This window comes from Coffea arabica, chromosome 2c (genome assembly GCF_036785885.1).
Source record: "Coffea arabica cultivar ET-39 chromosome 2c, Coffea Arabica ET-39 HiFi, whole genome shotgun sequence".
Classification (NCBI taxonomy): Eukaryota; Viridiplantae; Streptophyta; class Magnoliopsida; order Gentianales; family Rubiaceae; genus Coffea; species Coffea arabica.
The window spans coordinates 68245039-68271365 of NC_092312.1; the positions used below are offsets into that span (position 1 = coordinate 68245039).

General features: G+C 34.9%; 1 protein-coding gene and 1 long non-coding RNA gene across 2 annotated transcripts; one reads left to right on the forward strand and one right to left on the reverse strand.

Annotated features, from left to right (window-relative positions):
• The first annotated feature begins 508 nt into the window (after positions 1–508).
• LOC140035770 (uncharacterized) lies at positions 509–2931 on the forward strand. The gene is made up of 3 exons (XM_072077140.1): positions 509–519; positions 994–1063; positions 1153–2931. Exons 1-3 carry the CDS (start codon positions 509–511, stop codon positions 2929–2931), a joined length of 1860 nt encoding a protein of 619 aa, XP_071933241.1.
• Positions 2932–15859: 12928 nt separating this feature from the next.
• On the reverse strand, positions 15860–18363 carry LOC140036030 (uncharacterized). Its single transcript, XR_011839927.1, has 2 exons — positions 16389–18363; positions 15860–16297 (listed from the first exon to the last, which is right to left on the reverse strand). It is a non-coding gene; the product is annotated as an uncharacterized lncRNA (long non-coding RNA).
• Positions 18364–26327: the final 7964 nt, after the last annotated feature.

The window sequence follows — 26327 nt, forward strand, 5'->3', positions numbered from 1 at the left end:
TTCGCTCTCCTGAGAGGGCTGAGCCCCAGGCGCCCCGAGCTGCCTCGGCCCCCATTCGCTGGGATCCTTCGCCTACTCCAGGGTCGGTGTTCTCTAGTGTTCGCTTGGACCGCGTTCTCGCCATCACCACAATCTAGATTACCTTAGGTTCCCACAGACGGCGCCAACTGAAGAAGCGCTGAGTTTCCCCGGACCGAGCTGATCGGATGAGCTCGGCGTGCTGATGGACGAGCTGGTTCCAAGCCTGCAAGACAAACAAGAGTGAACTATCAAAGGGAGCCCGGGGGTTGTCCCCGAAGACACTCCGACGGTCAAGTTAGTTTTTCGGTGAGTCAAGTTCACGGGAGTAAACAGTCGAGAGTCGTTTGCCAATAGTAAGCGTATCTTTCGTCCTTGGTGTGAGTTACCTTTCATACCTGCTAAGGGAGTCCGACCTCCGTACGTTCCGGGACCTGTCCAGAATAGTCCATATCCCGCACTCAGGGGGATTTCCTCCGACCTCTGCGGGATGGCCCCCAGGTCCTTCTGGAACCCTAGTGGTGGTGCGGCCCAGGGCGGCTGCTAGGGGCCTGAGGTCGAGGCCCAGTTCGGTCACACCTGAGCTACCACGTGTCCAGACTCGGGACGGGGCCTCTGCAGTACAGAAACCAGAGAGGCCAGAGTTTTGCACGATTCAGCAGGAAACAAACTCAAATTAAAGAATCAACTAACAATGGATCAATGGAACAGTAAGCGTATGAATCTGATCTTTTATTGATTGAACTTTGGAAACTGAAATTACAAGAACAGGAATGATGGTTTAAGCTAAGAAAAGGTAAGAATCGAAGGAAAGAATTGGGAGGGAAACTGAGGATTGCTCCTCAAGCAAATTCAGATGAATTTGAATGAATGGTTTCTTAAAAAAAGCTACTCGACTAAGCAGACAGACCCGTATATATAGCAATGACTCTAACAGACTCCTAACAGCGCCTAAAACATGTATTCCAAATGCAGCTGTAAGTTGCTGCAAGTTGCCGTGTTTCTTGGCTTTCTGTTAGAACAGATGAAACCCAGCAAATACGTGGTTCAGTTTCCGCGCCTCTGCTGCAATTCTTTCTCTTGATCATGCCTTCAGTCACTGTATTCCACGCCTTCTCCCTTTCTTCTTCCTAGCACAACTTCAGCCTTAGCCAACTTCTGCAGAAAGGAGTTTTAGACAGATCTGAGCTCAAGGAAAGCAGAACATTCACTAGACTACCCAAGGTGGATCTGCCACCATTCGCAGGGGAGAATCCAAGGGAGTGGGTAAGGAAAGCCAACAAGTATTTCAAGATCAGTGGAGTAGAGGAGGAGATGAGATCAGAAGTTGCAGAACTCTACTTCAGGGATAAGGCAGATATATGGTTCCATGATGTGTTCAATGGCAAGGAGGTTATTCCCTGGGACGAGCTCTGCAATGCACTGTGTGAGAGATTTGAAGGCGGTTCCCCTGAGGAGGCTGTAGAGGAATTCAACAAATTAATGCAAACAGGCTCAGTGGCTGACTACTTGGAGAAATTTGAAATGCTTAAAGCCCTGGTAATGCCTTCCCTTCCTCATCAGTCAGATTGTTATTACAAAACATGCTTCTTAAGTGGATTAAAAGAAGAAATAGTAACTATGGTAAAATTAGTCAAGCCTAAAACCCTGGCAGATGCTATAGAGGCTGCCAAATTACAGGAGAAAAACCTGAGGGCCCTGCAGAAAATCCACAAAAACCCTCCTTATAGCCCCAATTACCAGAAACCTTTGCTTAAAACCTCAAACTATTCCAAATTTCCTGACAGGCCCCCAAGCTACCCCAAAATACCTGATAAACAGATCCCTAAAACCTACAATGACCACCTCAACCCTCAGAACCAATTCAAAAGACTCACCCCAGCAGAGCTCAACCATAGGAGAGAGAAGGATCTTTGTTTCAAATGTGCTGAGCCATATACCTTAGGGCATGTCTGTAAACAATCTCACCTAAACCTGTTAATTATGGAGGAGGAGAAAATACCAGCTACTGACAAGGAGGGGGAGCAGCAAGGTGAGACTGATGTGTTCTGTGACTGTATTGAGGGAGAGTTAAAGGATGAGCACATAGAAGTTTCTGTCCATGCTTTGTCAGGGGTGAGTAGTCATAAAACCATTAGGATAAAGGGAATGATTCAGGGAAAAACCATTATTGCCCTGGTTGACAGTGGCAGCACACATTGTTTCATAGATGAACAAACGGCTAGGGACTTGAAGTTGGGAACAAAGGGAGGGGCTCTGTCAGTTAGGGTGGCCAATGGGGAAAGGCTGCAGTCCAGGACTATCACCAAGCCTGTGACATGGAGGATGCAGGGATATGAGTTCCAGCATCATTTTAATACTCTAAGGTTGGGAGGATGTGATATGATACTAGGGGTTGATTGGTTAGCTAGGTACAGTCCAATGGAGTTTGACTTCAGAGGACTAAGTATGAAGTTCAAAAGGGGAAAGCAGCCAGTTGAGCTAAAAGGGGAAGATAACACAGTGCAGTTGAGACTAATCAAGGGAAGTAGATTACACAAATGGACCAGGAAACAAGCATATGGAATTCTGGCACAAGTAAGTGCAGTAGAAGACAAGGAACTAGATCAGGAGCCAACATCACCAGAAATGGAGGAGTTACTGCAGAGGTTTAAGGATGTATTCCAAGAACCCCAAGGGCTACCTCCTGAGAGGAGCCAGGATCATTGCATCACTCTCAAAGAAGGGTCAAAGCCATTCCAAATGAGGCCCTATAGGTGTCCTTACATCCAGAAATCCGAGATTGAGAAACTAGTGCATGAGATGCTGCAGTCCGGAATCATTCAGCTAAGTAGCAATCCATTTGCTTCACCAGTGCTTCTGGTCAAGAAGAAGGATGGCTCATGGAGATTTTGTGTGGTTACAGGCAACTAAATGACCTCACAGTCAAGAATAAGTTTCCTATGCCCCTTATTGATGCGCTACTAAATGAGCTGCATGGATCCAAGTACTACTCTAAAATTGACCTCAGAGCAGGATACTTCCAAATAAGAGTGCGTGAAGAAGACATTCCCAAAACGGCCTTCAGAACACATCAAGGGTTGTATGAGTTTAATGTCATGCCATTTGGACTGACCAATGCACCCGCAACCTTCCAGGGCCTGATGAATCAGATATTTCAGAAACAACTAAGGAAGTATGTACTGGTGTTTTTTGATGATATACTTATATACAGCCCTACTCTAGAAGAACATCTCAATCATGTTACTAAGGTCCTGGAGATTCTGAGGCAACACCAGCTCTATGCAAAAGAGAGTAAGTGCTCTTTTGCTCAGAAGCAGGTGGAGAACTTAGGCCATATCATTTCAGCAGAAGGAGTGAGAGCTGATCCCAGGAAAATTGACAGCATGATGCAGTGGCCAAGACCAGGGAACACCAGGCTGCTGAAGGGATTTCTTGGTCTAACTGGTTACTATAGAAAGTTTGTCAAAGGATATGGGGCTATTGCAAAGCCCCTAACCACCCTCCTCCAAAAAGATGGATACAACTGGGGAGAGAAGGCTGAAGTTGCTTTTCAGAAGTTAAAATTAGCAATGTACAGTACCCCTGTACTGGCTCTTCCAGACTTCTCACAATCCTTTATAATAGAGACAGATGCTTGCTATGGAGGGATAGGGGCTGTTCTGATGCAGAATAAGAGACCATTGGCTTTTCTCAGTCAAAGCTTGGGGCAGAAGAACTTAGGAATGTCAATCTATGAGAAGGAACTGCTGGCCTTAGTCACAGCAGTCACTAAGTGGAGACATTACTTAGAGGGACACCATTTCATTATCAATACTGACCACCAGAGTTTGAAATATCTACTGGAATAGAGAATCACCACCCCCCTCCAATAGAAATGGCTGGCTAAATTGTTGGGACTAAGCTATGAGATACACTACAAAAAAGGGAAGGAGAATGTAGTAGCTGATGCACTCTCCAGAAGGGGGAAGGAGGAAGCTGAGTGTGCAGCAACTACCACTGTCATACCAGAGTGGATGAAAGAGGTTGCAGAAAGCTACATCAGTGACAACTGGGCTCAAGATCTCATCAGGGGAATTAGATGAACGAGTGGCTTATCCAGGTCTGCTCCAACCGCTCCCAATCCCACAGCACTCCTGGAGTCATGTCACTATGGACTTCATAGAGGGACTACCCAAATCAGAGGGGAAGGACACTATCCTAGTTGTAGTGGATAGGTTTACTAAGTATGCTCACTTCATGAGTTTATCTCACCCTTTTGATGCCCCTAAAATAGCTAGAATTTTCTTAGATCATGTCAGTAAGCTACATGGCATTCCACAATGCATGATCTCAGATAGAGATAAGGTCTTTGTCAGCCAATTCTGGACTGAGCTATTCACACTATTGGGAGCAGGATTGAGTCTGAGTACAGCCTACCACCCCCAAACAGATGGCCAGACAGAAAGGGTAAATCAAGTGTTGGAAATGTATCTCAGATGTATGACTCACCTAGAACCAAAAAGGTGGAACTCCTGGTTATCTTTGGCAGAATGGTGGTATAATACCACCTTTCACACTGCAATACAAATGAGCCCTTTTGAGGCTTTGTATGGGACCAAACCTCCCCAGCTAGCACTTGGACCCTATATACATACTAAGGTGGCAATAGTGGAGGATTACATCAGGGACAGAAGGAAAATGGACGAACTATTACAACACAACTTAAAAGCTGCCCAGGAGAGGATGAAAAAATATGCTGATGATCATAGGAGTGAAAGGGAATTCCAGGTTGGAGATTGGGTATATTTGAGGTTGCAGCCCTACAGGCAATCATCTATGATGATCCAGAACAACACCAAACTATCTGCTAAATACTTTGGACCCTACTGCATAGAGAAAAAGATTGGAAAAGTGGCCTACAGACTCATGTTACCTACTACATCAAAGATCCATCCTGTATTCCATGTGTCCCTGCTGAAGAAGAAGCTAGGAGACCTGGCCACTCCTATCCTGCAATTACCAAACACTGACGAAAGAGGGCATATTAGAGTAGAACCTGTGGCACTACTGAGCAGAAGGATGATCAAGAGGAAGAATGCAGCTGTGACTCAATGGCTTATTCAGTGGTGGGGTACTGAACCTGCAGAAGCAACTTGGGAAGATGCTGAACAGATAAAGGAGAAGTTTCCCCAATTCCGACCTTGAGGACAAAAGTCTTATTAGGGGGAGGTATTGTAATGAAATGCAGAAGTTGGCTAAGGCTGAAGTTGTGCTAGGAAGAAGAAAGGGAGAAGGCGTGGAATACAGTGACTGAAGGCGTGATCAAGAGAAAGAATTGCAGCAGAGGCGCGGAAACTGAACCACGCCTTTGCTGGGTTTCATCTGTTCTAACAGAAAGCCAAGAAACGCGGCAACTTGCAGCAACTTACAGCTGCATTTGGAATACATGTTTTAGGCGCTGTTAGGAGTCTGTTAGAGTCATTGCTATACATACGGGTCTGTCTGCTTAGTCGAGTAGCTTTTTTTAAGAAACCATTCATCCAAATTCATCTGAATTTGCTTGAGGAGCAATCCTCAGTTTCCCTCCCAATTCTTTCCTTCGATTCTTACCTTTTCTTAGCTTAAACCATCATTCCTGTTCTTGTAATTTCAGTTTCCAAAGTTCAATCAATAAAAGATCAGATTCATACGTCTACTGTTCCATTGATCCATTGTTAGTTGATTCTTTAATTTGAGTTTGTTTCCTGCTGAATCGTGCAAAACTCTGGCCTCTCTGGTTTCTGTACCATAACAGTTTTGTATATGTCGATGATTTCTTGCTTAAAGGACTTGACTTTTCCCAGCAAATTAGAGACGACGGGTTTCAAAGATGTGACCACGCTTTTCAAATTGAATGCACTTTTTGACCTAAGATGGAGGGAATTTATATCCATCCCAGGTCTGTTTACAGCAGCTTCAATCTTAGACAAGAAATCTCGAAGCCTTCCCTTCGATTGGTCGTTGCTCCAGTTTCTTGCACACAGAAGAACTGGTTTCAGGAACCGCAGACTCAGCTTGAGGATCTCAAAATCTTCACGCATGCGAGAAAATCCAGTTTCATACGAATCACATTTTTCGAGGTTGTCCTGGAGCAACCCCAGATTATGCAAGACGGAATCGACACGAGTAGAGGCCATATCTCTATCTCTTTGCCGGGATCGTTCTCTGACTCTCGAATTTCAGAGATGGTAAAAGAGAAAGAAACCTCAGCAATAGAGTATTTTCTCGCTGAACAATGATACTTCCTGAGTAACAGTATGGGTGTTGGAATCTTCACTTAATCGGGGCGGTTGACTTGGTGCAGACTGGAGTAGAAAAAGAAAAAGGGTAATTTCGTCATGGAAAATAAATAAATAACGAATTTATTAACTTTGCATTTACTCAAGAAGAATCCACTTTCAAAAAAAAAAATAAAAGATCCACTAAAAACGGCAACAAACAAGCATTATGACACTAAGAGCGCGACATTCCACCTGCAATTGCATGATAAAAGACATGTGCGTACTCCCTCCGTCCCACTTTGATAGTTCTGTTTCTTTTTTCACACAGTTTAAAAAAAGTAGTCAACTTTATTGGAAAAGTAAATTTAGATTGTTATTTTTCTAAAATACACTCACATTAAATATGATACAATTTTATGGGAACTTGAATTGATGGTAAAAAAAGAATCAACTCTCATTAAATGGGGTAGGTTTATAGTAACAACTACTTACATTCAATAAGGATATTTTAGAAAAATTAAAATACAACTACATTCTTCAATTAGAAAGTGAACTATAATTTGGGACAGATAAAAAAAGAATACAGGACTATCAAAGTAAGACGGAGGGAGTATTTAAATAGCAACAGACCAACGTTCTTGACTTCTTGTTCGAGGAAATCAACCGGCACCCACACTTGCATTATCAACAAGAAAATTTCTTTATCCTTCAAGTGTGAAAGGTTTGTTTTCAATTGAAACGGGACAATTACCAAAGTGAAAGACAGGATTTCTTTATCCTTCAAATGTGAATGTAAGACCGCTTCCACCCACGCAACCAAAATATAAGAGAATGTAAGACTTGGCCCTTTAATTGTATTGGTTGCTTTATTTAGGATCCAATGGAGATCATTTAGTTTTATCAAACCAAAGTTAATTAACCATTAAGTACTAACACATGTTCACTTTCTGTGCTTAGGGCTGGCACCAGAGCGGTTTGGGAGGAGAGCCGTTGCCAAATGGCTCCCCCGCCCTCGCACTCGCTATCCCCTGCGTACGTACTAGACAGGAAAGATACACTGAATTCTTTGCTTCCCCCCCCCCAATACCGTGTTACGGATGCTACTGAAATAGTATGGACACAAGACGCGTTGTTGCCTTGTTGGTGAGAAAATACAAAACAACTGTTTTTGGAATAGGCTACCTGTAAATCTGGTTAAAGAAAAAATTTCCAAAACTTCCCAATTCATCTCTTCCATCCTTCCCCACCCTTTTCGCTTAACCCCTACTCCTCTCAGTTCCTCCGTCTTGTCACCTATGTACATACAAGTCAGAAACGACAAACCAACACTGAAACCCAGCCCGTTTGGATTATTATTTTTTTAAATTTTTATTAAAAAATTATTATAATAATTTGAAGGATATGAAATGAAAAGACGATCCAAAAATGCGTTTACAAATGATATAATTTTTTTGATAGAAAACTGTACAATTCAAACGTAGTCAAGTTTTGGATATGGATGCTTTCAAAATGGTTTTGAAGGGAATACTTGGGCGCACCTAGGGCTGAATGGGGTGTTCAATTTGTTGGGAGATGCACGAGGCAGTTGCTCAAAAAATTTTTGATCTTTTATTTAAGGTATCGATTATGACCTTCATTTTCTTGTCAGAGGGTTTAAATTGAATAAAAAGAAGGCCGTAATCATGAATAGAGCGAAAAGGCGAAAAAAAAAGGAAGGATTTCCTGGGGAAGAAATACTCTGATAAGCAGGGATTTGGCAGCGGTGATTGAACTTGAGTGACTGTATCTGCCACTGCATCGAAGGGGAAGATGACTATTTCTCAAAATCGCACTTTAACCTACTTTTCCTTCAAGTTTTATTTTGGCCCAGAAAGTACTCAACAAATTGCATCTTAACTCCAAAGCTGTTTCTTTCAAGGGTGATTTCAAAAACCTCCCCTGAGACCTTTAATAACATCATTTAGTTTTCTTGTAAGTTTTAAAATTTCACTTACCTCTACTATAAACTTGACAAGACTAAAGGTGGCGTTTGATAAAAAGGTTTCAGAATGGGGAATTGGTATAAACCCCATGATTCATGTTTGGTTCACTACTATCGGAATTGAAATTTTGGAATGATATCTAAAAATTTAGCATTCCACCATTCCTTAGTAAGTTGGTGGGTTTTGTCCAAAACCAAGTGTGATTCCAAAGTCTTATAATTACATAATATTTAGTATAATTAATATTTATATATTATATATATTACATATTTATATTTATATTATAATATATACATATATATAATATATTATAATTATAATATTTTATTATAATATTAGTATATTATATAAATATATATTATAATTATTTAGTTAAATATAATTATATTTATATAATATAAATTATAATTTTTTAATATTATTTAATAATATATGCATATTTATAAATGTATATTATATGTACATATAATTATAATATATACATGTATATAATATTAATAAATTAATAAATTATATTTATATTTATTATTTTAAATATAATAATATATAATAATATCTACATTTAATATTAATTTACATTATATTTATACAAAATATTAGTACAATTAATATTTATATATTATATAATTATAATTATAATTATGTATTATAACATTTGTATAATTGTAATTAATTATATGCAATATTTAACTTAATTAGTTACAAACTTATAATAATGATATTATTATATTATATAGTATAATTATTTAGTTAAATATAATTATTTTTATATAGTATTTATTATAAATTTATTAATATTATATAATAATATATTTAAGAAATATATGTATATTTATAAATGTATATTATATGTGCATATAATTATAATATATACATGTATATAATATTAATAAGTTATATAATTATAAATATTATTATTATTTTAAATATAGTAATATATAATAATAACTATATTTAATATGTAATATATATAATTATTTTAAATATTAGTATAATTAATATTTTTATATATTATATAAATATAATTATATATTTATATTTAATTTATATATAATATTTAATTTAATTAGTTACAAACTTATAATAATATTATTATTAGTTATATGTATTATATAATGTATATTAATTTATGTAATATAATTGATATTATCAGTTATACTAATAATTATACATGTTTGCTAATAGAAATTATTAATTAGTTATACTAAATTTACTAATACGTTTACACTAATATATTTAATTAGTGAAAATTTCTTATATCCCATTTACAAAGAGCCAATGACTATCATTTACGATGTGGTTTATAATATATTTATTATATTCCATTCCGAAAGAGCCGACGAACCAAATATCAACTATAGTAATGATAAACATTCCAGGTACTTGAACCAAACAGATGTATTGGAATGAATGACTTCATTCCAAATCCAAAATATCCGATTTCGAATCCGATTCCGATGTACGAACCAAAATATCTCTATGCATAAAGCCTGAGCAGGTTTGATGTTAAAAATAAGTGTCATTATTTATTTTTCTGAATAGATCCTTCCAATATTCAGTATCATTTCATATATATCTTATCTACTAAACTTTCCACTTCTACATAACTACCACTACACTCTTCCCATGTTAGTCCTCTACCCACTAATCAAAGTTGCTTCAATACATCACCTTCCATTTCTATTATTCTATAATTATATTCCTTGCTTTAAATGTTGCAAGAATCAACCTGACTAGAGGAGTGCATTTATTTTAACTCTCCGTTATCAACACAATTTTCGATCATTATTTACTTTTTTCCTAAAATATATATGCATACATATTGAGTATTCATCACCCACAGTCCCTATTAAAAGTTGAAAATTAACAATATTGCTCTTGCATTCTTAATAACTATTTAACCAATAAAATAAAATAAAATAAATTTTAAACCAAAAAATGTAGATAAAAAATAACTAAATTGTTATCTAATATTGGTCCATATTTCTTTGCATCGAGGTGGTTTGGAACAGCAAAGAATGTGAGCAAATTAAATATAATCAAAGTCAACCAAATAAAAGAATTTTGTTAAGTAATTAACACCTTGAAATTTTCCTAGATAGTTACAAAAAATTCAAGAAATTTTTTTAAAAAATAGTTTAATGCATGATGTAGTTTAAATTGTATTGAAAATTAAAATAATTTCTTCATATATGTGATTTGTAATATAAATCCTACTTATAGAAAAATATTTTATAATTAAGTCATAATTAAAAAATTAATAAAAAAAAGTGATCTAAAAGAGATATCAATCCATTGACATTCCTCTTAGACATATAAGAGGAATGTCATTTTAATGGTTAACATGTCAAAAACTAAAATAAACAACGAATGACAAGATAGTATTGCAAAGTTACTTTACGAAGGCCTGAAGGCCTGCATTCAGTATTATAATTTAATGTACTCATAAAAATGTCATTAAGGCTTTCATAGCCTAGAATTAATAAATATTTGTTGAGGGGAGGGGGAAATATCTAATGGTTAACATGTCATCCAACATATAAACATATAATGACACATTTATCATCCTTAAACTTGCTATATAAACACACTTGCCAGATTCATGAACCTAAAAGACATTAGTACGAATAACTTAATCATTTTTTATGCCATTACTTAGGTACTTGTTTTAATTCATATAACGATTTAACAAGTTTATATACCTTATGCTCTTGACCATGCACAAGAAAACCTTCTAGGATTTTGGACCAACTATTAAATTTACCAAACTCTCGTTAGCCTATTTGTTTGTTTATGAACTTCGAGTTGATAAAAGAACTGAGTTTTTTTTTTTTTTTGTATGATTCAGTAATCTGGTCTATCTGGTCTTTTCTCTAGGAAGCATTCTTCTCCTTTTAATATGTTATACTGTAGTATATGATTACGAAGTTATACGAAATTGTTTAGTTTTAAGCATCAGTGGGAACTAAATATATGGTGTTTGAATTTTGAATTTTTTGGTTGCTAAGTGAGTACATATTTTGAAAATATAGTGAGGTTTCCTGGATAGTTAATGTCAGTGAAGCCATTGGCACTGATGTTAATGATTTTTGTGAGCTCTTCTTTTGTCCCTTGTCTTTTTTTTTTTTTTTTTTAAGTTTTGACTACATAGTATACAAGAATTTTGGAAGGAAAGTATTAGCAGGTAAGAACTCATTGTATAGAACTAATCTATAATTTTTAGCATCTCTTAGACAACATGGCTGGAAAGCTCATTTGAAGATTAAGCACTTATGGAACAAATTCATCCGGAATTCTGGAGTGTAACTTTTGAGTGTTGGAAGATTTTGCTGCAGAAAATTATTGTCTTAGTTTATATTGTAAATGTGCACTGATTTTTTGTCCTAAGGCTTAAGAAACAGATGTAAGCTTCTTTTAAGCGTTATCGCTCTACTTTATCCTCAAGGATATTTCTCCTTTTATTGCACTAGATAAGGGACAAATATAGCTTTTAAGGAAAGTGTACATAATACACGACTTGGTTGTAATTTTCTTCTACTGGCATACATATTTAAAAATTCCCTTTATTTTTATTTTCCAGCAATCTTTAAGACTGTATTTGAAGAACTGCCAGTTCTTTGAAAGAGTTGGCAACCAACACCGTGAATATGGAGGTGAAGGAAACTTCGTATGTTGACGAAAAAGGATGAAGGTTGTATATGTCATGACAACACCAAAACTTAGCACATAAGGAGACGAAAAATCTCTTAAAGAAACTAAAAAGAAGCAAAAATGGGACAATGATTATTAAATTTAGAGAGGCCACATCCTTGATGAAATGAGCGATGAACTCTTTGATGTTTACCACACGGTGACAATTCAAATCTAAATGTGTGCAAGAGGATACTACAATTAAGAAGTTCTTTGTTTCTTCTTTTTAACAATTATAAAATGATAGATACAAGACCTATTATGGAACAATTTGCAGAAATTTTGAACCGTTTTACTAAATAAAATAGGGTTATTATCACTTTACCCCCGTAACGTTATCTTTTAATCACTTTACCCCTAAAACTAACGGTCAAACTTAACAAAATTTATTAATTAAAGTGAAAATACATGTTTAACCCTTAAAATTATTATCACTTTACCCCTATAAAATATAGTCTCATTATCAATTTACCCCCTGGAGTTATTTTTTAGATAATTTATCCTACCATTAAACCAACTTAGCAAGTTAAAAAACTTTAGAAGGAAATACCCTCCTCTTTGCATAATAAAAAATTTAGAGTGGCTCTCCTCCTTTTTAGTATCAAGAAAAAAGTTAAAATATTAATTTCTTTTTTCTTGGCAATTTTATTAATATTGAAAAAAAAATAGAAAGACAGAGGGGGGAGGGGGAGTGGGAGAGCGAGAGCGAGAGCTCAATTCTTTTTTTAAAAATTACAAATAGGAAAGAATTAAATACTTTTATTATTTTAAAATTATTTCACTTTTTTGTTTACCACCAAATTCCAATCCTAATTTCGACAACCTTAAAGTAATACGATAATGTTAGATTTTTCTTTATTTTCTTTTTTTGTAAAATCTAATTTTTTATCTCCTTCTTTCCTATCTCTTTTTCTTTTCCTAATATTAATAAATGTGAAAAAAGAAATTTGAGAAAATTCTTTTATTTTTATGTTTTTCGATCTTTTAAAGTGAAAAAAAGGAACAATAACCATTCCAACTTTTTATTTTTAATTATATATAAAAAGGTTAAATATATTTCAAATTTTTTGACCATACTAATTAGATTAACAATGAGGTAAAATGCTTAGAAAATAATATTAGGAACTAAAGTGATTGTATCACTATAATCTAAACAAATAAAGTGATAATAACAATGTAGCAATGCTATAAAATAAAAGGGTATTTTTGTCCAAAATTTCTTAACATGAGTTGAATTGCTCATGGGAGTAAAGTGACTAAAAGATAACGTTAGGGGATAAATTGATAGTAATGATAAAATTTAAGGGGGTAAAGTGATAATAATCCAATAAAATATGCATATGGATGAAATCATTGCTGTGAGTTCCATAATAGACAAATTGTTTCCAACATGAAAAGATTTCAAGAGAAGTATGAAATATAAAGAGAGAAGACATCTGTCTTGAAAGTGTTGCCAAGTTCTTAAGAGTTGAGGAGGAATTTCGCATGCAAAGGAGGAAACTCAACATGAGAACCCAGATTCTTCTACCAAAATACACGTGATTGAAGAGGACAGTCAAGCAAGTCTCGAGACAAGAAAGATGATCAGTACAAGAATAACTAAAATAACGAGAAAATGAATAGGAAAGGAAACTGCTGCTATTGCAACATACGTGGACACTACAAGTCCAAATATAGACTTTTTAAGAAGGCTAAAAATGAGAAGTAAGAGACATGCAATAATGCAAGTAAAGGGCTAATTGCAATGATCTTCAAGGTGAACCTTATGGAAGATGTCTTTGCTTAGTTAGGTAATAGTACTGAGGCTATAAAACATATATGCAAAAATAAGGAATTCTTCAAATCTATGAGACCAACTCAAAATGGAATAGTTGCTTTACATAAAAAATTCAGCCACAGCTCCCATTGTAGCTAGGAATAAGTGAAGTTGAATTTGGAATTTACTTGTCAAAATATTATAACTCTTATTAATGTTCTTGATGTACCGAGAGTTAGGAAGAATCTTGTTTCATATGGTATGTTAAACAAGTTTCGTTTCAAATTTCTATTTGATACTGATACGTTCATACTTCCTCAGACATGTATATATGTAAGAAAGGGTTATCTTTGTTATGGTATGTTCAAACTTAATCTACTGGCAATCTACAATAATAATAAATGAGAATTGTAGTTTTAGTCCCCAATGTTTAGCATATATGTTAAATTAATCCCTAATGTACTAGCCAAAACAAATTTGGTCTCCAAAATTTCTAATATTAAGCACATTTAGGACATTTGACGGAAATTCAACAATGACTAATGGTCAAAATCAAATTGCCATCAGTCAACAATTTTGAACTTTGTATTTTTTGTCCATCATGTTTGAAATTTTAATCATTTTAATCATTTTAGTCACTTTAGATTTCAATAGTGATATTGAGGGTTTTAGGATAAAATAAGATGCGAATTAAAGTGAAATTGTGTTAAATGGGTACCAGGAACTTTAATTAAACATTTTTTTTTAGTTTTGACACTAATTTCTCATATATTTCTTCCTTTTTGTATGATCCATCCCAAATTTAGTATAATATATATAATTATTGTTTTACGTTATTAGTAATTAACTGATAATTAATTAATAATTATTAAAAGCACTTGATATAGTATTTATCTTTACTAGATTTTATAATTACAATTCCTAACTATAGCAATTTAAGTCATATGTGCACAAGTCATGCAAGAACTTGTGTAGTAGACTAGCAATATAATGATAATAAATTTTTATATTAATACTAGAAATATCTCCTTTTGTTTTTTTATTTTATAAATTATTCATATATTGTCATCTGATTGTAATGTATTCAACAAAATTTACACTTTTTAACTTAAACTATGTTATTGTGTTGATATAAAATGTTTTCATCTAGTTCTGAAAAGAAGCGTTTTCATGAAATTTGTTAGGCATTTAGGAAGACATTTGTCATATATGTAATTGAATTCACATTTCATTTTGTCTCTAAACCCCGAATTATAACGATCGACTTGAAATTTAAGGGACCACATTAATTGAAACATCAAACATTAGGGACTAAAATAAAAGGTCGAAACATCAAACATTAGGGACTAAAAATACAAAGTCAAAACTTTTGACTGAAGCCAATTTGATTTTGATTGTTAGTTATTGTGATTTTTCATTATCCTAAATTTGCCTAAATCAAAAGTTTTAAGGATCAGATTTATTTTGGCTAAAATATTAGAGACCAATTTTATACACAAGCCAAATATTAAGCACCAAAACTATAATTCTCCCTAATAATAATGATATTTTGTTTATATGGTCAGTCTTCTTAACTAGCCAATACAAACATGCAAAAGGCTGAATTGATAGGCATTACAATTTCGCACGCTGCAACAAAAATGGCCTTTAGCGGCATTTAAAGGTGTCAATATAGATAATCTAACCTGACATTTTATCTATCCTCACACCTAGGGCGAGTGTTGTCCCTTCCAATGTGGGGATAGCCTCAAATCTTTAGCAACATTCAAATGTGTCAGGAAAACCATGCTGCTATAGCATTCCCTCTGCCAACAAAAACTTTTTTTTGTGATAATCGAAAGTATCCGTATAGCATTAGAACATCAGTAGCGAATCAGTAGTATATCTAATTTATGAAGGCATCTTGAGTTGTCTTAATATGTGGCTTTAAGGACACGTAGCCATGTGAATTTACACTACTTTGGACGACATGTCCATTTGTCATTAGTGTTTTTCGAAGCTAAGCTATGTTGACACTTTTAATTGCCAGGAGTTTTTTCCCTTCTTTTTTATATGGAAGCAACCTACAATTAGTCCTCCCTGTTGTACATTCCATCAACCAAAATCCTAATGAACTTGTAAAATTATCCCAAAGAGCAGAATGCATATAGCAATTTAAAAGAAGAAGTCGATACTCAAATATAATTCATTGAATTAAAAGTCGATAACAAGTACAAACATAGCAAGTACTAAAATCGCAAACAAGTGCTCAAAGCAAGTACTAAAATCCCAATAAAGTACCTAAAGATTCTCATTTACAATAACTTGAAAGACTTTCTTGTGCACAAACAAAAAGACTCTCATCCCTAACAAGTTGAAAGAAATGCTAAAAGTCAGGTAACGTAATTGTACAACATTAGCAACAATCCGCGAGAGGTATAGTATATGTATAGTACATTGTTTGGGCTCCTATAAAGCAGGATATTAAAACCGAGCAACCCATACCGTCAGCGTACTAATCAAAGTGAAGTCAGCTCCATGAATTTCTATCTAATGTGATAATTGTCCGCACCAGTAAAGTACTTTACGGGCAATTTCTTTGAACATAAGAAGTTCCATGTTCCTCAAACCTATTAATCGAGAGATAAAACAGACTGAAAATGGGGAGAAAAAAAGAAGAAAAGTTGAATATTGAAAGGTAGAGTGGATGTAAAAGCTTACTCAGATTTTGAAAACCACATTTGCTGAAAGGAACCAAGTGCCGCCAATATACTCCCACCTGTCCAAACACTGAATGCGACAGGTTAGTCAACAATGCATGGCACTAGCATGCAAAATTACTTCTTGCTACAAATGAATAAAGCTAGCTTAGATTCTGCCCACAGGCAAGGGCTTAGAAGTGTAACCAGGTAACTTGATTAACACCTTCTTGGTATAATGCCAAAGGTTCAGCATCGTTTGTAACTTCATTAGAAACTATTATCATAGCATATTTGTCCAAAATTTTCATAGAAACAGATACTCATTCAAAATAGATAGCAATTTCACATTTAGTGCTTCAAACATTAGCAGAATCATAATAGAAATCTATCTTTTCAATGATCAGTATGTGCTATTCACATTCTTTGTGGAAGCACTGCAAGTTTAGTACCATACAGTCGGAGCACGTGCCGATATAATTTCCCAAGTTGTGCTTTGACATATGTAGTCATTAACATTTTGAACTGTGTCAATTTATGATCGGAAAATTTTCAATTAAATTTCAACAGATCAAAGCACTCAATAATCACTATTTTTTTAAGTGCCCACTGGAGGAAAGAAATCTTAAAAAACTATGTAACCAATCCTCCTGAATTGGCAAACTTTTAAAAGATAAGAAACTATTAGTCACATTCCAACTTGAAAGACTAAATCAGGACACTTCGCTGGAGACTGTAACTGAAAGGCAATTTCCGGTATGTTACACTGCAGAGGATTTACAAAATATTGAATGGCTAGCAAATCCCAATTTGTTAGTTGCCCATAATGCATTATAGTGCAAACAGTCCCCATTGGGTTTAATGTGCAAGATCTGTATTTTTTCTATAGAGAAATTCTGCAACAACAAGCAATATATTCGCGTCTAAAAATATAGAGTAATCAATGCTCTAGATCATAAAAGCAGACAAAAATAAGACAATCACACAAATAAATACAACACAAGTCAAATAAATATAGAATCCCTTCAAGTTTTTTTTTTTTTTAGATATAAAGTCAATTCAAAGAAATTAAGATATGCACCCAGCATCTTACAATAGAGTACTAGTCACCTAATCCATCTTATGTAAAGTCATCTTCAACTTTATCATAACTGGAGTTATAACAATTAACTTCTCCATCTTCATTCTCTCCCTTTGCATCCTCATAAATTCAAATTATTCTTATTTGTCCATGAGAAGAACATTTAGTTTGAAGAAGAAAAGGAGAGACACAGTGTGTGCCTAAGTTAAGGTTGGGGGAAAGAATTACAAGGGATGTTGGGAGAAAAGATTTGACAGATACTCTTTTTATTCTTCAATTTGTTGCAGTTAATATCTTCTTTTTGTCTATATGGTAATTGTTCTAGGTCAATATAACTGGGATGCAACATAATAAGTGATGTACAACCAGTTTATTACCCATTGGACTAAAAACTCGAAATAATTGAATGCGTAGATGAAACATCTCCAAAATTACAGAGTGCACTACTTTAGTGCTATGTGCTATGAATAGCTGACATGGTGCATGGAATGTAAAAGTATCCAAGCTATGCGGTAATTTTTAATAATAATTAAAAAAACCTTCTTATGGGGCTATAGCAAACAGAACAACAATCATGACCAAAGCATCAAAAATAAGTTGCATAGCATCCAGCGAAAGTTCCAAACAAGATTTCCTCTAAGATAGTTAGGAAATTGTACTAAATGTACTTTTCTATTGCACTTGATGATCAAAAACAAAAAAAAAGTTCACCAAGGCAAAATTTCACTCTCCAATCACTTTCATCTCTCTCTGTCCGCTTCCATTGCAAATTTCCTTCTTTCTTCATTCAAACCTTCTGACAAACAGGTAGTGAGCACGAAAAGTTTTGAAATTTCTTTTTCATCAATTCCTTATACGGCCTGAGCTTGAATTTTAAATCTAAAACTCTACTCAAACCTATGATCAATTCCAGCCACTTAAAATCGATTAACAAGACGAAAGTAAAGCATAACCGACATGATTGCAGACAAAGAAGAAAACAATACAATTAAGGGGGAAAAAAGGTATAAGAATGCGGGAAACTTTATAGTGATGATTTCCACTGTAGTGGCTGGACTCCAGTGAGACGATGGCGGCAACCTTCGCCAACTCTATTCCTCGACACGCTCAACCTGAATATCTAGTCAGTAAGGAGAAGCATGGGGATCGGTTTCAGAGGAAAGAAAAAAAAAAGGAAATAGCATGAGTATCTGTTTTCTTATTCTTTTTATCCTAGCAAAGAGAGCGAAGACTTATTGGTACAGGTGTCGTGGTTGACCGAACAGGGCAGAGAAGTGGCCGAGTTAGCAACTGAAAATGGAGGAGTGGGGCAGCGGTGAAGGCAAAAGACAGAAGAACCAAAATAGAGGAGTTTTGAGAGATAGTTTGCCGAGAGAGAGGGTTTGTGAGAGAGATGAGAAGAACCGGCAAAATGAAAGTTTTGAGATTTCACTAAGTGTTTTGGCTAATGAATCTTACGCCAAAATCAAACGACATCGTTTTATATTTTAATTTTTTCGTTGTATCTCACATTTTCTAAAATGTCATGATAGGAAATCTAAAGACACATTATTATTTTTATATCAGATAAAATAAAAAAAATTAAAGTATAAATTAATGAATTGATAACAAATGTCATGATAGAAGTGCTATAATGACAAAAACCAACTAATGTCCTTATAGACATGTCAGGAAAGGCCATTTTTGTTGACATTGGTACATTGCACTAATTTGGCTCCCTTACGTCCGATCTCCAGTCCTTTCATTGGCTAAAGTCCATGTTCAACAACCTATAATGCAACTTTTTGAGTAAAAGGTGGTCAGAGCAAGTTCTTAGATGCAGAATAAAAATTCTAAAAATTTTTGCAAGGCCAAAATGCTACTTTTTGCAATGATAATATGTGATATGGTGGACATTGAAAGATTGAGGTAAATCGATGCAAAACAGTGTGTGCACATGATGGAGGAAAATTTTCGATCCCGTTTGAATTGTTATTTATTGTAGCGGTTTGATATATATATATATACATATATATATGAAAAGTAAAATAATGATTAGTATAAAATAAAATAATAATTGAAAATGTTTTCATTTTCATTAAAAATGTAAAAATGATGATTGAGAAATTAGTCATGTCAGTTTACTCAGTTTTATATAATCCCCGCCGAAAACCAAAAAGGTCAAAGAAACACAATTGAGGAATGGCCACAAACTGAAATACTGAGCTACTTTTTTTTGTCGCATTATTATAAACCACACTTATTTATGGGTGTTTTGGAGGAAATATCTGGCAAATTTTAGCAAAATCTGGACTTGATACGGAAATTTTCCGAGAAGCTTTGATTGGACTGGAAGCTAGAGAAAATCATCTGAATGGTGTACAAGAATATCTTTCTAAAAGTTCTACAAAATTTGTTGTGATGCTAGAGGCCATCGAAGCTCGGGTGAAGGAAGTTGAGGAGAAGGGGAGAGAGTGTCGTTTGTTTCTGGAACAAGGATGGAAAAAATTGGAGGGGCAAAAGAATGAATTAAGTTTGATTAGAGATGATATTAGGGGTAGGGAAGGGAAAATAAGTGCAAGAGAAGTTGATAGGAAGGCTTTTTGAGAGGATAGAGTTGGAGGGAAACATGTTGGGGAAATCAGAAGTTCTATTGATGAGGGTTTTAGAGAATTATGTTTAAAAGAAAGATAGGTAGCATATCATTGGAGAGAGCTCGAGTCAGTTGAGAAACAGATTGAGAGTAGGAGATTGATGGGTTGCATTTTTGTCATTCAATTTATGATTATTTTCTCCTTGATTTTAGCCAAATATTGTATTAATTGATAGATTCTACTTATATTTAGTGTTTCATTTCAATTATAGGGTGTTGGAACGAAAAGTGCTTAAATGAAGATTTTTTGATGATTTGCACGTAGCGCACGCTTAAGTTCGGGATTCAAAACCGGAAAGTCGGGATTGATATTGGGCAGTTTCCCTATCCAAGTCAAATTCCAAACTTGACAGCTGCTGAAGTTTCCTATTTCTTTGCATTCCACGTCAGTCTCAAGAAATTGGGAGAGCTTTTAGGAAATTGAATTGTAATAGGAAACTCTTAGGAATTTTACAGCTGCTGAAGTTTCCTATTTCTTTGCATTCCACGTCAGTCTCAAGAAATTGAATTGTGATAGGAAACTCTTTAGGAATTTGATTGGTATTACGAAACCAATCAATTAGCAATTCGGGAGGAAAAATTCGGCATATAGCTCTTGCTTAGGAACAAAGCATTGTTATTCTTGTTTTTTCTTGACCGATTGATAGGATGACAATTGGAAAGCTTCGAACAGATTTTCGCATGGCTTGTTCTCCGTTTATGGAGAACTAATTTCATATTTCTAGTCAAGGGGACAACTGAAGATTTGGTTCAACAATAACTGTGAGATCTAAATTATTTTAATTGCTTCATTCAGTCAATGGTATTTGTATGTTTTCTGCTTTTCGTGGCTATGATTATTGTGTGTGATTGAATAGGTGCGCAATATTTAATTACTCACGTAATTTATTTGCTAATTAGAGTAGTTGAATCCGTAATTGTTTGACTACTCCAATCCCAGTAGCAACTGGTATAATTGGATTTGTATCAAGGAAACGTACAATCTAATTTAAATAAACTCTCGTAGCGTGTTTATTGATTAAAGTAGAGTTTTTTTAGTTTCTAATGCAATTCAAAAATTAAATCCTATGGTCGTACTTAGGGTTATTCCTAAATTCCTAAATTAGGAAAATAGTCAATAGTCGTACTTTGACTATCGAAACAGTAAGTAGAGACTGACTGTCAGATCGTATCGGCAATTAAAAACCTACTTATTAATGAATGTTGAAATTATAATTTCATCAATGATCAGTTGCATGAACCATCTCTGAAGTGTATCCTTGACTAGAGTTTTTCTCATTATCTCTCTCTCTTAATTATTTTTCGCAGTCGATTAGCTTAGTTAATAATCCATTAGTTTTTAATTGTCAAAACCCCCGTTTATCCCTAACTTGAAAAGGAGAAAATTTCCGCAGTCCTTGAGGATACGATCCTACTTGTCCTATGTACAAATTAATAAGTTCTCGTAAATAAATTATGGTATATCGGATCTAGCAAATTCTTCAAAACCAGGGTGAATCTAGTAACCCATTGCACATCCAGAGTCCCTGCTCCAATACTAGAATTGACTCGAAATTGCTTTTGTTGGCAAATAGGATTAACATTATTATTATTACACAAGCTCGACACCTGTCAATTTTTGGCGCCGTTGCTGGAGACTGGTGCCTGATTAATTTGTTTCTTTTTGAATTCATCTTGTTTTTATTTTTTTATTTTTCTCTTATTTTTTTATATAGTTTATGACTGCTAATATTCCGTATTTTGGTGATAGATTGGATTTTATTTCTAGAAGAGGTTATGAGACTCATGCTTTTTCTAATGATCAATTGACTGTTGCAAATTGTGGAAGTTATTTTGCCTCAGATCATTCAACTAACATATACCCCACATTTTAAGATGGTCTAAGTGTTCCAACCGATACTTTTGGAAATTTTTCACCTCAATATCAAACGTGGTATGACCCTTATTCAAATGGGTATGATCAAGGATGGTGGGATCATTCCAATCTTAATTATGAACAAAGGCCAATAAGTTTTCAATAGCAAGAGTCTCAACAACCATCATCTATGTCAGGTATGTCTCTTGAAAAAATGATTGAATCACTAGTTATTAACACATATCGATTTCATCAGGAGACACAAGCGAGCATTCGTAACCTGGCGAATCAAGTGAATCAATTGACATCTGGGATAACGCAATTGATTTCTCGAATGTGTGAAGAATTGCCCTCACAGACCAACATTGACCTTAAAGACAATGAAAGTACAATTATCCTGACAAGTGACATGGAACTGCAAGAGTCTCAAGAAAAAAAATCTAAAAATGCAGTTGAAAAGAGAATTGAAGTACAAGAAATGGAACCCCAATATCAAATTGTTCAAGTGGATGAATCCAATGAACAGTCTCCAAATGTCGTGACATCTCCTCCATTCCTTAATTACACATTCTCTTGACTATTATTCTTTAATTCCTATTAGTGAGATTTACTTTATTATACCAGATGATTTTGAGTTTCATGACAGGAATAAGTTAAGAGTTGTGATGGCAAAATACCTCGAACCAGTAAGTGCTCATGATGGAGGAGTGAGTGAAGAATTAAGGTCATTAGTTGTTTGTTTGGCGCCATCTACTAATCCATGGAAGATCGTACCTCGTGTACTCAATGATTACTCTATTTACAAGGGATATCAGGACTACATAGAAAATAAAGCACTAAAATGAGCTACACGATTTTATCCTCCGTGAATAAACATGACAATGTCTAGCCAAAGACATTAAAGAAAGGCGCTGCTTGAGAGGCAACCCAAGGCCCTTTGTTTTAGTTTTCTTATGTTTCTGGAATTTTTGTTAAGTATTAGTTGCGTTTAGTGATTTGTTGCTTTTGTGGCAGGAAACTGGTAGTTGGGCATGTCCGCATCTAGTGGTCATGCCCAAGGAAGGAATTTTTAATTTGATGCACAGAAGACTACCTATTAGACGTGCCCACGTTAGGTGATCATGCCTAAGGAAGGCAATTCTCTTCTGCGGGCAGCAGACTCTCCATTAGTTAGGTATGCCCACGCAGTGTGATCACGCTTAAAGAACTTAATTTTCGAGAGTTGGCCAGAAGATTCGAGAGCAGTTAAGTGTGCCCACGTCTAACGTAATAGTAAAAAAAAAAGAGAGAGAAAAGGGGGTAAAAGAACAAAATTGCCATTTTCTTACTTCTTATCAATTAAACAACGGTTGCTCTATTTTTTTCCTTCTTCTCTTTTTCTTTCTTTTTCTTTCTTTACTCTTTCCCTTTTTCTCCCTTTCTTATTGGGCTGCTGTCTCGTACCTCGCTGTCATCGCTACCCCACCGTCAACCACTGCCATTCCGCTGCCACTAGTCGTCTGCCGGTTATCGATCGTTGGTCACCATCACTGGTGTTGCTACCGTTCGTGGTTGTTGTCGCTGCTTGCTGTCCAAATCCGGTTCTGACTTGCCCACTTATTACTCCATTTCGTACCTAGTGTCTATCCGTCGATTTAGGGGCAGTGAAGGTCCACCATATTGGTTTCACACCACTATTCCCACCTATGCCTTAGTTGCTCGAGACCCTTCATTACGTATTCAAGAAAGTTTCGTTATCCCTTTTGTTCCGTATTCTATTCTTTATCTTTTACATTAGGGACAATGTAAGATTTAGGTATGGGGGGAGTAGTATATTGATAATATATTAGAAAAGTGCAAGTGTAGGCATTTTTGTTGAAATTTTTTGTTTGACTGTCAAATTTTATCCAATTTTTTTCTATCTTTGTGCATATTTGTGATTGTTCCTGATAAACAATGGTTAGATGTCTCAAATTTTTCTATTGCTAAAATTTTACACTCTAAAGATGTTAAGTATGACATGGTTAAATTTAAAAGTATTTCTTTGATGAATATTTGAGATTTTGTGAATTTTATTCTTTTTGATTAACTTCTCTAAGTATTGTAAATATTTGTCTAGCATTTTTTTGTGCAAATTGGTTCAGTTATTAATCTTAGTTCACCATATTTAAGAAATGAAGCGGGTTTGTGTGATCTTTAATTTTAATTTGGTGCTTATTTATGAATAGTATTCGGCTATATTTCGGTAGTATCGTTGCCTAATAACTGGTGGTCTTCACCACAAGTGTCGATTTTCGCATCAAAAAGCGACGATAGTTATGAGTATGTGGTTTTTAAGCAATGAAGGCTGAGTACCGGGCTCCTTTATTTGGCCAATGTCAGAGTTCGTGTCAAAACGTTTAAATGGCTAAAAACTAAGCATTCCCTCTGAAAAAAATCAATCAAGTGTGGGGATATTTTAGAAAAAATGTGTTAATAGTGAAAAATGTGGAAGTGTTTGAATGAATTGTTAGCCCACTGATCCATGAATTTTAATGTTGAGATTTTGCTTAATAGTCGAACCATTTGCTTATGAATGCTGATTGAATATTTTATATTCTTAGATTAGTTAGTCGTAAATTAAAAGAGTCCTTGATCTTAAAAGCTAATTGGAGAGATATTTTTTTGAAAATTGTCACTAATACTTGACATATATTTTAATTATATCTTGACAATAGAAGATTTGAACAATAGCCATTGTTTGAATTTGATTGCTTGATTTGTTGTTCTCATGTTTGAGGACAAGTATGGTTTAGGTGTGAGGGAAATTGATAGGTTGCATTTTTATCATTCAATTTATGATTACTTTCCCCTTAATTTTAGCCAAATATTGTATTAATTGATAGATTTTACTTATATTTTGTGTTTTATATCAATTATAGGGTGTTGGAACGAAAAGTGTTTAAATAAAGATTTTTTTATGATTTGCACGTGGGGCACACCTAAGTTCGGGTTTCAAAACCGGAAAGTTGGGATTGATATTGGGCAATTTCCCAATCCAAGTCAGATTCCAAAACTTGACAGCTGCTGAAGTTTCCTATTTCTTTGCATTCCACATCAGTCTCAAGAAATTGGAACAGCTTTTAGGAAATTGAGTTGTAATAGGAAACTCTTTAGGAATTTGATTGGTATTAGGAAACCAATCAATTAACAATTCGGCAGGGAGAATTCGGCACATAGCTCTTGCTTAGGAACAAAGCATTGTTATTCTTGTTTTTTCTTGACCGATTGATAGGAGGACAATTGGAAAGCTTCGAACAGATTTTCGCATGGCTTGATTTCCATTAGTGGAGAACTAATTTCATATTTCTAGTCAAGGGGACAACTGAAGATTTGGTTTAACAATAACTATGAGATCTAAATTATTTTAATTGCTTCATTCAGTCATTGATATTTGTATGTTTTCTACTTTTCGTGGCTATGATTATTGTGTGTGATTGAATAGGTGCGTAATATTTAATTACTCGCGTATTTTATTTGCTAATTAGAGCAGTTGAATCCGTAATTGTTTAACTACTCCAATCCCGGTAATTGGATTTGTATCAGAGAAACGTACAATCTAATTTAAATCAACTCTCGTAGCGTGTTTATTGATTAGAGTAAGGTTTCTCTAATTTCTAATGCAATTGAGGAATTAAATCCTATGATCGTACCTAGGGTTATTTCTAAATTAGGAAAATAGTCAATGGTCGTACCTTGACTATCGAAACAGTAAGAAGAGACTGACTGTCAGATCGTATCGGCAGTTAAAAACCTACTTATTAATGAATGTTGGAATTATAATTGTATCAATGATCAGTTGCATGAACCATCTCTGAAATGTATCCTTGACTAGAGTTTTTCTCATTATCTCTCTCTCTCTCTTAATTATTTTTTGCAGTCGATTAGTTTAATTAATAATCCATTAGTTTTTAATTCTCAAAACCCTAGTTTATCCCTGACTTGAAAATGAGCAAATTTTCCCCAGTCCCTGAGAATATGACCCTACTTGCCATATATATAAATTAATAAGTTCTCGTGAATAAATTTTGGTATATCAGATCTAACAAACTCTTCGAAGTCAGGGTAAATCTAGTAATCCATTGTACGTCCAGAATCCCTGTTCTAGTACCAGAATTGACTCGGAACTGCTTTTGTTGGCAAATAGGATTAACATTATTATTATTGCATAGGCTTGACACCTGTCAGAGATTGAGGTGAGGGAAAAGGTTTTGGGTTCAAAACAGGGGATGCTTGAACCTAGAGAAAGTGAGCTTGGGCTAGGGAAAAGGTTTTGGAATTACAGAAAAGAGAGCTTGACTTGAAACAAAGAGAGCTTGATTCTGCTCAAAAAAGCAAGGAAAGTTGTTTTAGAAAACCTGATTCAATAAATCCG